We start from the raw sequence: 13200 nt of genomic DNA, 5'->3' as shown, positions 1-13200 counted from the left end.
CCAGGCCCATCTCCCGTTGTAAATTAATAAGTTGATGTTCTGGCTTTTAAATCAGCCCCTTGTGGATTTCGATGAGCACAGCCAGTCCCCTGAGCCTGAGCAGTTCTGAGTCTTGGGGAGAAGCATGTTTGTCAGTCCATAGCACCGAGGGCACCTCTGAGCTGCAGCACTTGAGCAGGACTCAGCCTGTACAGCCAGCAGGGCTCCAGCCCTCTGTATCCTGCAACCACCAGGATGCTGACTATTGGGTGTAGTTGCCATTTAGCAGGTTAATAGACCAGATAATGTGTGCATAGGAAAAGAGACTCCTGTTTTAAAGGGTGTAAAAAACTTCATTTATTTGGACCAATTAGGTTAGGCCTGTCTGATTTCATGGAAAGTATGAATTATAGAATTTGTTAAAATGTTATCCCTCTCAGATATGTTTAATAACTGAAATGGGGCCATCTAGTTATTGGTTAATATGAGCCTCAGCTTTAAGAAGTAGATGGGAGGGTTTATAATTAATACATCAATTCACTGGCCTCAATAGACCCCCATTTTCCTGGCAGGTTTAGTGTTTTGGGAGATAATGTGTTTTCTTAAGAAGCCAAACACCTCATTTTATTTAAATAGTTAATCCATGAAGGACGATGTTACTGTTTTTGGTTGATTGTTTAAGGATAAACTTGCATGTAAAGTGGCTTTGTGGAGGCCAGACATTATTCAAGTGAGTATTTAAAAATTCTAATGGGCATAGTCCTTACTAATAAAGCTTTTAAAGGATCTCTGGTGGCTTAAGAGTAGAGCCAGTGGCCTCTTGGAGTTTCAGGGCTGTAAAGTATATGCCAAGGAGGGCAGGTCAGATGTTCACAGGAGAGCAGGGCCCAACCATAGTCACCTCAAAATGAGCATCATGATTCCCCCAGAAGGGACCAGAGCCCCAGTGTCGTCACTGCCCCAGGCCTGGCTGGCTCTTATATTTTTGCTTCCACTCTGATTTTAAGTACTGTAGTTCAGGGGATCCCTGGGTGGCGCAGCGGTTTGGCGCCTGCCTTTGGCCCAGGGCGCGATCCTGGAGACCCGGGATCTAATCCCACGTCAGGCTCCCGGTGCATGGAGCCTGCTTCTCCCTCTGCCTGTGTCTCTGCCTCCCTCTCTCTCTGTGACTATCATAAAAAAAAAAAAAAGTACTGTAGTTCAGATCTGTTTACGTGAAGACTTCCATTACTTACATAAATATAAATGGGACCCCTAGATCAATAATTTTAGCATAGTGGAATATTTTTAATATATAACTGAACTATCAAAGGTAAGAAATTAAAAATTTATAAGATTCTATGAAAGGCAGTGTAAGCAATTAGAAAATTGGACCGGAATTAGGAAGACTTAGTCTTGTATCCTAACTTTTACCAATAATCATTGATTTGATTAGAGAAACCACTTTGAACTTCCATTTCTAAAAAGCAAAGCCAACTACATATAATATTATGGACCATTCTGGAATTAGAATTTGCTGAGGTTTTTTTCCCCCAGTTAATTAGACTGCCTATAAGGTAGGCTCCAGTATAAACAGAAATCTGGTGGCCAGTGGCATTGTTTTAATGCAAGCAGGAATCCTGTATCAATGCCAACTGAAAAGTATTCCTAGATATTTGAAGTGATAATACATAGCTTTATCTTTAGTAATTTTATGTTGCCAATTTGTAACTAAGAATGCAATTTTAATTTCTACTCTTTTTTTTTTTTTAATTTATGATAGTCATACAGAGAGAGAGAGAGGCAGAGACACAGGCAGAGGGAGAAGCAGGCTCCATGCACCGGGAGCCTGACGTGGGATTCGATCCTGGGTCTCCAGGATTGCGCCCTGGGCCAAAGGCAGGCGCCAAACCGCTGCGCCACCCAGGATCCCAATTTCTACTCTTAATGATGAAAGTAGAACAAAGTAACCTTGAAATCTATAGGTTATAAGTGTAGCAACCCCATCAGCCTAGACCCAGAAATGGGAACCTTTACCAGAGGAGAGACTAAGTGACTTTACGTTAAATGCACATACAAAATAGTAACTTGAGTTACAGAGTGATTATAAAACCTTGAGGTACTAAGATGTACCATTAATTAAAAATGTTTATCAACCATGGTACAGATGATCTTATTATTTTTTCCCTATAGCAATGCAGATAATATTCATTTCTAAAGCCTGAAAACTAAAACAAACAAAAAAACAAACCCCAAAAAACCCTGAGTAAACAATACAGCTTTTGTAAAATAAGAAAAAACTCACTCTATTCACAACTCAGTGTAAGGGATGGTTTTTATCCTCCATGTGTCTGTGTACAACCTATTTCCAGAATACTTATTTGGTGCTCCCAATAAGCTTTTAAAAAGCTGATCCAACTACCACCCTGAGTCCCTGCTATAGAGATCATAGAACAAAATTATATTTGTGAATCATTATTTAGAATTCTGACTGATGGGAAAGGAAAATGATGATGGTGATGAGTCAAATGGGGGGGGTGGAGGAGAGGGAAACTGAGCAATTTACTGGTCCCCAAACGGTGCCTTTATCTCTAATAAAGGGCAGTATATCATTTGCCAAATGATGTGAATTGTTGAATTGTAAAAGTGGGGAAAACATCCTTGTATGTCTGATCCTAGGAAACCAGGGGGTTCAACAACTAGGAAGAGCCTTCAGGATTGGGTCTCACTGTTCTTATGCCCTTCTGTTTTTTAAATTCCCTTTTTTGTGATTAAAAAAAACCACACACAGAATTAGCCATCTTAGCTATTTTAAGTGTACAATGTAATGGCATTCGCTACATTCACAATGTTGTGTAACCATCACTACTACCTGTTTCCAAAAGTTATCAGCCCTGCCTCACTGAAACTCGATTCCCATTAGGCAGTAACTCCTCTTTAGTCCCCAGTAACTACTCATCCACTTTCTGTCTCTTTGAATTGGCCTATTCTAGACATCTTTACTGTTCTTTTTTTTTTAATTTTAATTTTAATTTTTCATTTTTACTGTTATTATATTTTAATTTAAACTTGTTGCTTGACTAAATTCGTATTTAATCTACAGCGGTCATGAACTAGGGCTATAGGAATGATAAGCAGAGCCATACCCTCAGAAACCTCACCAAGAGGCCAGCTTTTCCTTGTCTCTGCTTTTCCCCAACACCATCCCCAGAGACATCTGGTTTAACTGGAGGCCCAGACCAGGAGGTTCAGTGAAGACACAGAGTAGTCCGTGCTCATCCTGCTTTGTGAGGGAGAAGGGACAGTGGTCAGGAGCCTGGTTTGCTTCTGGGGTTGGACCACCCTGGGGTCATCTGAGAGGTCTGACTCAGCTTACAGTCTCTGAGCATCAGGTCACCTCAAAGTGAGCTGAGACTATTTTCTTCAAGGCTGTTCCACACTGCTGTGCCCTCTCTGACCACAGCATTTCAGAGCCATGTCCTGAAGACTGGGTTAAGATGTTATATGGACCACCAGAATATATATATGGGCTTCTGTCATAAACACTTGCCTGCTGAGCTGATTGTGACCATGGTTGGTCCATGAGACCAGAATCACACTGAGAACTTGCTCCCATGGTGATCGAAGGAAACGTCCCCTTCCCCGCCCCACGACATTAATATGCTAGTGGCCTCTGAGAGCCATTGCTGAAACCCAGGTAGACTTGGAGGGAAAAGACTGGCCCTGGGGGTAGGGCAGCAGCTGGGAGGGCAGATCCTCAGGAGCGGCTCCTCTAAGCCATGGCACTGCATGCTTCTGTGGGATCCATTCTTTGCCTCCTTCCATTCAGTACTGACTTACTGCCTGTTGAGTTTCCTGTACCTTTCTGGTTCCAGTTTCTTGAAGAGGACTGCTATTAAACAAGGAAACAAATGGGACTTGCCCTAGCTTAGATGTATACCCTCTAGTTTCTACCATCAAAAGCAGCACTGACTTCTAAGCTGTGGAAATTTTAAATCTCATTTGCTTAAAAATTCTTGCCACTCGCAGACCTGGACATACAATTTTGGTTCTGTGAATAAGCCTATCTATTTTTATTTACCGAAGCTCATGATTTCAGTTGGCTAAAATTGTTCTAAGTTCTATGAAATAAGAGAATTCTAGACACCTAGGATCCCCAAGGGGAAGAGATGGTTATAGTTCTTCTCTCTGTGTAATTTTATTCTTTTCAAGGGCCTATGTGCATCAGAAAAGGAAAAGGTATTTTTTTGTCATTTCTAAAGTTCCTTAGTTACATAGTGTGTGTTAAGATGTTTTTAGCTAACTTCTTTTTATATTAAAGCAGGAGCTCCTTCTAGCAAGAAGACCACCTCCGGGGTGCCAGCACACCTGGTCCCATCCCCAAGGCGCTTGGCAAAACTGCAAGCAGATGGCCAGATAACAGAACGTCTCTCTGGAATGCAGATTCAAACACAGGTCCCTGAAAACCAGAACCTAGCCCCCTTCCAGAACCAAGAGCTGACTCAGGGAGCAACCCATCAAGAAGAATGTTCTCCCAGTAGCCATGTCAGTGCTGAGCCTCCTCCACAGCCCAGCTCATCAGCACTTGGTGTTTCCCAGCAGGCTCAGGACTTATCCCCAAACCAGAAGGAAGAGGATGTTCAACAATCAGATCTTTCTTCAAAAATAATAACGACAAATGTCCCCGAAAATGAGTCCATGACATCTGAGGCAAAAGCAGGTAAGATAGTGCAGCCTTCCATCACTCCTTCCCAAGAGCCTTCTCAGCACCCTGACCCACCTCCAGCTCACAGCCCTCAGCCGGACCAAGATGAGGAATCAGGGGAAGCCAAGGTAACCTCCACTGACCCTCTGCCATCTGAAGCCCTACAGGGGCCTGGCCCAACCTCCCCCAGCCCCCGGAGAACCCAGGATAAGGAAACTGAATCAGTAGCTCTGCCACCCAACAGTACCCGTTATGAGCCTCCAAGAGACCCTTCCCACCCGAATGGGGCCAAAACAGCAGGACCATCTCCAGAAGATTCTCAACAACCTCTAGCGGAGGGAACCCCAAAAGCAGAATATGTCCGGGTTAGCACTCCTTACCCAGAATTGCCACATCCTCAGGATTCAGCAGACCTCAAACAGACCCAGCACAGGGACAACCCAATGACCTTGCTTCCCAGAAGCTGGCTGGCTCCCACCAGGTTGCCTCAGCCGCAGGTCCTTGCTCCACTCCAGAGTCGGAGGCCCACACCCAAACTCCTCTCACCCAGCAGGGAGGAAGCTTTAGGAACAGCCTCAGATAAAACCATGACTCCCTCCCCCAGGCCTCCACCAGCTCAGGAAGGAGACTCCAGTAAATTTCCTCCCATCAGCCCTCCCCAGTCCAAACCACCACAAAATCAGAGCCCCCATCTGGACCACAGCACTCAACAAGTCCAGGAAGGAAAGGTCAGGGAGGTGAAACTCCCTCTTATCAGCACCCCTGTCCAGGAGCACACGCCACAGACTGCCCCTGATCTGCCCTGGGAAGAGGAGGCTCAGGTGGTTAGGCTTCCACAGATTCCCACCCCCTTCTCAGAACAGCAGCTGCCCCAGAACCCCAGGGCTAACCATTATTCGAGGCCCACAAAGGAAAGGCAAGCGCCCAAAGCAGGCCACTCCTCCAGCAAGAAGATTTCAGATGTGCAGGCTTTACCCCAAAACCGGGAGCCAGCGCAGCAGACAGGAGCTAGGGAAAAAAAACTCCCTCTTCACAGAAAGACCACTGAAAGGCCAGGGCATCTGAAAAAGGCACTGCCTGGAGGCCGTCAGACAGCCTCGCAGCCAGAATCCCAGAGGAAGCTGACTGCCCCAAAGGTACCCGACCACCCTCACCCCAGCCTGCCTCGGAGCTCTCAGGGGAGCCAGAGAAGAAAAGTCCAAATGCCAGAAATCTTTGAACTCCCCCAGGCCGAACCATTGCCTGAGGATCCCCTATTACAAGTAGAGAAACAGGAGAAAAAAGGACCACCCTTGAAGAGAGAGCATTCTGGAGGAGTGCCTCAGGAAAATAAAGCTACCCTCAGTGGTGACCAACCAACTCAGGAGGGTCAGCGCCCGCCCAGGAGACCTCTCCAGAGTGAGGTGTCCTCTGCAGAGTCAAAACCAGACGATTCTGCTCCCAGGGAGCATCCGAGCAGGAAAGAAGAGGCTCATAGAAGGGGAAGGTTTCAGAAGAGGCAGACTGCTTCGGACTCCCCAGAGCAGGCCTCCACCCAGCCGCCTGTCAGACAGACACCAGCCCATAGAGGGACCCGCCAGACCACAGAGAGCTCTGTCCGAAGGGACAGTGCTTCCAGGCAGCCTGCCAAAGACAAACACGACTGGAAACATGGGGGAACAGCAAAGGACAAGAGCTCTGTCGCCACGCCCCAGACTCAGGTGTCTGCTGAGGAGCAGGCCGACTGGAAAGGAAGACGGCGAGCTCGGGGCAGTCAGAGCACCAAGGTTTAAGCCATCCCTGGAGCCCCGTGGGTCTTTAACGGCTGTGCCCCATTGGAGGCAGTGCTGTCACGGCAAGGAAGGCTATGGCCAGGGCACCAGGAGTCTATATAGCAGCTTCCTTCTGCCCCCCCCCCCAGAACACCTAGGCAGGTGGACAACAGCCCTCTTCAGCCATTGGATCCTTAGAAGGCAGCCAGCCTGTGCACCTCAGTGCCTCCGTCGTGGCTTGGCGCTGTGGCCTAGAGGAGCAGCCCCTGGAGTGGGCTACACCACACGCAGTGCCCCTGCGGGCAGCTCCAGAGACGGTCTTAAAGACTGGTGTCAGCAGGGAGCCTCTGTGTCTAGACTTGTATGCATTCGAACTCTGGCTGAAGCTATGTCATGTTGCCATCGTTTTTGCTTAACTCATTAGGAAGGTTCACTTCTAAATGAGAAAATTCTCGCATGCCACTGGCATTGAGGGAGCCAGAAGGAGAACCCTGAGAAAAGGAAGCCTTAGCGGTTTCTGGGCCTTGGTCACCCCCATAAAGATTCCCACCCCACAGTTCATTTGTGGGCAGAGGACACAGTTTGCACACAGGACACGGTGACTGAAGCATGCTTCCAATTTGTAGATTTGCATCGGCACATGTTACCTGCAACTTTTGCTTGAAATGTATTTCAAAATGAATACCTTCCTTCCGTCCCTGAATAGGAACCTCATGCCCATGCCTTTGTTATGCCAAACCACCTGGTTGAATCAGTTGAAAGAGTTGTTGGGGAAAGGGTCCAGAGGAGTCAGTTTTCCTTTATAGATCCATACCATCAGGATTCTCTTGCTGGCAAGTGACAGGAGTCTAACCTGGGCCAGCTTATGGGAATCTACAAGAAAGGAGTGGAATATCTCACACCACCAAACTCTGGGGAGGGCACAGTTGCAGCACAGCCTCAGATTGGAGACCAGTTACTGAACATAATGCAAACACTCATCATCTCCAGTATTTTCTGTCATCAACTGGATTCTCATTGTTTTTCTTTCTCCATGATGGCTCTTTCTCTTTGATTTAGGTGGATTATATACAAGTTTCTACCCATGGCAGCAAATATGGCTACCAATATCTCTCAAGTTTTATATCTGGTTTTACATCTGGCAGCTCCCACCACCAGAAAGGGATTAATTTACATGTTCCTTAATCCTAAAATTCAAAAAAAAAAAATTTTCAGGGAAAGGTATTGATTAGGTCAGGTGCTCACTCTTAAACTAATCTACTCAGGCCAGAGATGGGGTCACATACACATTAACCATTGGGCCTCCTCCTCAAGTATATGGAGGCTACATTCCCAGAAGGCAGCTAATTGTGAGCAAAGCAGCAAACCCAAGATTTGACTCTTAAAAAGTTACCAGGTATTTATTGAGTGCTTGCTGTGTAAAAAGCAGCATCTGAAGCTGTGTTTGGCATCCTGTATTTAAAAAATACCAAAAATATGAGGACTCATGCCTATATAAATGGATCTTACCATATACAAAAGGTACGTGTTGACAAAATTAAATGTATGGCAAATATTATTTCAAGGTCAGGAAATTGACATTTTATAAATCCAAGATGCAATCCTTTTGTAAAATGAAGAGCCTGTGTTATACTAATAATTACCCTTTGAATTATCTGGTTTGTCAAAGATCATAGTGATAAGGCGATTTTTTTTTAACATATAGCTTCTGTTGAGTTCAGTCATCCAACCAGCATTGATCGAGCATCCCCTATATGCCAGACACTGTGCTAGTTGTTAGATGTACATAGCAAGATGATGAGTACACTTCAAGGAGCTCTTTTACTGAGAGAGATAGACAAGAGAGTTCATTACACCACCATGTGATTGGGGCAGCTGGAAGCCCCATAGCACACAGGGCTAGGTTCAATGTCAAATAGGCAAACCCACTTAGTAACTTTTCTGGAATATCATCAGGATACCAAGGAAGGACACCAAATCCAGCCTGGGATGGCAGAATTGGATCAGCCAACGCTTCCAAGAGGAGGTCCTCTTTCAGCCGAGTTCTCAGGGTCGCAAAATTAGAATGACGGGAGACAGTGAAGGTTTCGCAGAAGAGGGAACAGTGTAGGCCTAAGCATGGCAGTAAGAGCAGGCACAGGATTTTTTCCCTAAGGATCCAAATGTTAGGAGAGCTGTAGGTATCTCTAGATCCAAAGGGCAGCTTGTGCTATGCTAATAATGAATTTCGAAACTTGATTTTCTAACAATGGAAAGCCATTGAAAAGTTAAATTTTTATCTTAGAGGTACATGTCTAGAGTTGGTATGGAGGATAAATTTAAGGTAGTCCATATAGGGGGTCAGAAGGATGGCTGGGAAGCTGTTGCAATAGTCCTCACAAGGTGGTAAGGGCCTGAAATGAAACACTGTGGCAGGAATGGACAGATTCAGGAGGTATCTGGATTGGATGTGGGGGGGGGGGCAGAGGGAAGGACAGATGGGAAAGGGAGAAAATAAGGATAACTACCCCTCATTTTATGAGCTGTGAATGGAGCATTTCAGAGGCACAATGACCGCAGGTGAGAACTTTCAAAAAAAAAAAAAAATACTTGGGTTTCCTCCTTGAGCAGTGGGTCCTGAGGCTCCTTAAGCCATTGCTGTTGCTTTTTTATTAGGGTTCTAAACGGAAGTGAAAAGCCAAATTCCCTTTGTCTTAGCTGAAGCCCTGGCTCCCTTCCCAGGGGTTCATGATGGCATAAGGTTTGTGTTTTGATAGGACATAAAATGTCCTGGGTTCAGTGCAGCTGGGCAGCATTTTGTTTGTAGTCCAAAGAAGGGAGTAGTGACGATCATTGACCATTCTGTGGTGGGAGGATTTTACCGCTATTATGATGTTCTCAGTATAATGGAAACTTGTGCTTTTTAGTTGTATGAGAATTATCATTTTCCATCTATGTTGACAGAGTTCATATGACTTCCATTTGCTGTATTCCTCAGTAAAGTGATCTTTATGGGAAAGCAAAAAACATTTCAGACTTTAGTCCATTAGCTAATATGATCCTTTAGCTTTTTAAAGGAAGTCTGGCACCTAGTCTTGAAGTAAACAGGAATAAGAACCTTCTTCAGATATTTAAGGAGCAACATCAGTTATTTTCAAGCCTCAAAAGAGAATTTGACAAAGGACATGGTCAGGTTATTCACAAATGAGAGAAAAATGGCCAAAATAGATGTTAAAAAACAGTTACCTTTCACTACCTCTGTAAATTAAAATAGATTAGATTTAGGGGGAACCAAACTGGCAAAGATGGAAAGTATATTAATGTCTATTCTGGGTGAGGTTAAGGGTAAGCACACTTTTTGTGTCGCCATTGAGAAAGTAAGTTGGCACAACTTTTGAGGGGACAGTTTGACAGTATCTGTCAGAGCCTTTAAATTTTGCCCATCTTTAATTTAGTAACTCTAAGACTTATCACAAGGAAGTGATCGATTTAGAAGGATGTTCCTATTAATGCCTTTATAATAAAATCTGAAAATAATACAGCCACCCAATGGGATTATAAAAATAAGTTATGGAAAAAAGTTATGGTATAGCTATATGTAGGATGTGATGTTGCCATTATAATCATTTTGTAGAAGAATATAGGGAAGAGGAAAATATTTGTTACAATTAGGGAGAAAGTAGGTTTAGGAGGTGTATATAGCCCATTATTTCAGTTGTTAGTTCTGGGTGGTTGGATTATGAATCATTTTTATTTTCTCATTTATGCTTTTTAGTATTTTCCAAATTTTCTACAGCGAACCTGTGTTTATTCAGAAAAGGTTACGTGGAACCACATTCACACATATGAAAATCTGTCTTGTGAAAGAGCAAGCTTATGTTCTATTTCAATTTGGCATAATGAGGAACTTTCTAAAAGTTAGAAGTCCTGTACAGAGGAACAAACAGGCGTTCTTGAGAACTTAGAGGCTCTGTGTAGGGAATCTTACAGGAAGCCTCCATATGGTGGGTTGGACTGGATAAAACTTAAGGTTCCTTTTATGATCCATTTGTGACAACTGACTCTCCTGGCTGGGTATGAAGAATCCAGAACTGTAGTTTATTGAAAATAGAGCTTAGTACTAGAAAATCACACCCAGTTAGGACTCAGAACAGTAGCTTCCAAGCTCTCAGACCCCAAACCTGTAACTAGAAATATATTTTACAAAATCATGACCTACACACAGACACCCACAGGAGACACCAGTATGAAACAAACTCACTGCAGTGATGATACAGCCTGATGTTTTCTGTTCTGCTTAATCCTTATTTTAAAAAATGCTGGTCATAACCTACTAAATGGATTCCACAATTTAGTTTGCAACCTGCAGTTTGAAAAACGCTGCCTGAAGGGTTCCCTGGGTGGCTCAGCGGTTTACCGCCTGAGGTAATGGCCCAGGGCGTGATCCTGGAGTCCCGCATCGTGCTCCCTGCATGGAGCCTGCTTCTGTCTCTGCCATTCTCTCTCTCTCTCTCCCCACCCCCACCCCCATGTCTATCATAAATAAATAAATAAATCTTTAAGAAAAACCCTGCCTGAGCTCTCTGGACCTTTTGTATGGTGCTGTTCCTAGAGGCCTATTGACAAGATGCTTCCCTGCTCTAGTTGCTTCACGTGAGGCGGGATGGGTTGACATGACTTATGCTGAATTCTTTTCTGGGACAATAGCAAGGATGCAATGTATTGGCAGTTACGCTTACTGTCAATTCAAGGGCTCCAGAGAAGATATGTCCAAATCATATGCATACAAATAAGTTCTTATGTAAAGCTAAAAAAAAAAACAACTTCGAAAAATATCTTGATCAGTCGTGTTTTCAGCACTAAGTACTTAGCTGACTGCCTTTCCTTTTGCTCCATGACAACCCTGAAATCATCTTGTTGACGTAAAAGATCCTCCAAATTCTATTTAGATAATTGCACTATTTGTATAGTATCTAGGACAATATGTTCATAAATGAATTTAATTAATTAGTTCAGTTTGAAAGACCTACTTCTAGAAATCACTTTCTTGACCAGGCATTCAGAGAAGAGGATAAGAAGAGCTGAGCTGTTTCTTTGTATTGATGATCGATAAATAATGCTAGACCACCAAATCTTTCATCTTCAAGGTGCAGGCAAGAGTGAGGGCAAGATTAGCAAAAGCTGGGGGCCTTTTTTTTTTTAAGTTTGTAACCTTAGAAATTATCATTTAAAATAACACCAATGGTCAAAATAACCATTGGGAATTCCAGCACTAGTACAGTCTAGCTGTGTGACCTTGGGCTAGTTACAGGGTTCTCATGTAGAAACAATAACAGTTCCTACCTCAAGATTATTGTGAGAAGTAAATGAGTTAATAAATTGAAGGGCAATGGCTAGCACATACTGTGTATATGAGTGTTAGTCTGAACATGTAAGCAAAAAAATCTTAAAAATAGCATTTTATCATTAATGGGATTTAGCACTTCAAATTAGAAATACTTGGTAAACAGGATGGTCTTCTCTGACAATCCTTTTAAAAACTTCAACAACCTTGGTCGAATTAAGGAGCTTAGGCAGAATTAGAATAATATTGGAAAGAAATTGAAGTTGAGCAAAATGTTGCTGAGATCAAGAGATTGTTTTGCGGGCATTCACATGCAGCATCGCAGCTTGGAGAAGTGAGTTGGGGAAACATCAGCTCTAGGGTCATAATGAATTCTACTTGCAGATCCACACACAAAAGGCTTGTCATGGCACCTGGCACATAGTACATGCTCAATAAATGCTATCTAGTATTGTTAGTTCCTTATTGATAAAACCATTTCTATGTTTCAGATTGGTTAGATAGTAAATACTATCAAGTGATTTAACTGGGAACTCAATTACCAGATAGTGGGCATTCTGTTTTCCTTTTGTGGTGAGATAAGACCAAGACTGACATTACAAGCTTACCTACTCTAAAGACCCTCGGTTTTCACAAAGGAAAGTAAAGTGAGAAAGACCCCCCACCCCCGCCCCCCAAAAAAAGTCTTTCCTAGAGGAATTGACCAATGAAATAACATCTTTGAAAAGGCTGTTCTTGAAGGACAAGTGTTTAGGGAGCACCTCACGCTTGCCAGAGGTGAGAGTTTAGGGTTGGGTGGAAGTCTCATCACCAGCCTCATTATAAAACATATTTAAAGAAGAAGGTTTTCCTGTCTATGCAGGCTCCCCGAAGGTTTCTTTGCGATTTCCTCCTCCTCCTTCCTCTTGCCCAAATGCTATATGTATGCAGATCTTATGTGTCAAGTTTCCAGTCTTGAAATTTGCCTGTCCTATATCTTAACTCCTTCAAAGCGTCAATTAACTACTTCGTCATAAATTCATCCACTTAAAAAACCCCCAGAGATTCAGGGTTCTAGTGTTATATGTTTTATTTGATTTTATTTTTAAGTTTATGTTTTTATTTGTAAGTAAGCTCTATACCCAGCATTGGGCTGGAACTCACAACCCTGAGATCTAGAGTCGCCTCCTCCACTGACTGAGCCAGCCAAGCACCCCTCTTCTATATGTTCTAATTAGGACATTCTAAATACAGGGCCCAAGTATTGAGCCTGTTTGTTCAGCTGTACCAAGCAGGTTTCAGTGTGAAGTTCAATGGAAAGAAATATTTCTCTTTTGTACCTCATTCTGTGTGAGAATACACATTCACATGCTTTGTCCTCATAATAGAATCTGTTCTCTAAGTAGCTGATTATTTCTTTGGAAACTCAAGAATAGAGCACTTTACTGCTTGAACAGTTTAATCAATGTATTCATCATATATAT

The 13200-nt window shown here is 43.4% G+C and overlaps 1 protein-coding gene across 1 annotated transcript in view; it reads left to right on the top strand.

Annotated features, from left to right (window-relative positions):
* The window catches only part of LRGUK (leucine rich repeats and guanylate kinase domain containing), a 67220-nt gene extending 60785 nt beyond the window's left edge, over positions 1-6435 (top strand). Inside the window, exon 16 of the mRNA XM_055307349.1 lies at positions 4283-6435. Coding sequence (XP_055163324.1) covers positions 4283-6435 — 2153 coding nt within the window. The remainder of the gene's footprint in view (positions 1-4282) is intronic.
* The last annotated feature ends 6765 nt before the right edge of the window (positions 6436-13200 follow it).

Source organism: Nyctereutes procyonoides, unplaced genomic scaffold (genome assembly GCF_905146905.1).
Source record: "Nyctereutes procyonoides isolate TBG_1078 unplaced genomic scaffold, NYPRO_anot_genome, whole genome shotgun sequence".
NCBI classification, from domain to species: Eukaryota; Metazoa; Chordata; class Mammalia; order Carnivora; family Canidae; genus Nyctereutes; species Nyctereutes procyonoides.
Note: the sequence above shows the minus strand (reverse complement) of the source record. Positions and strands in the feature narration are given on the sequence as shown.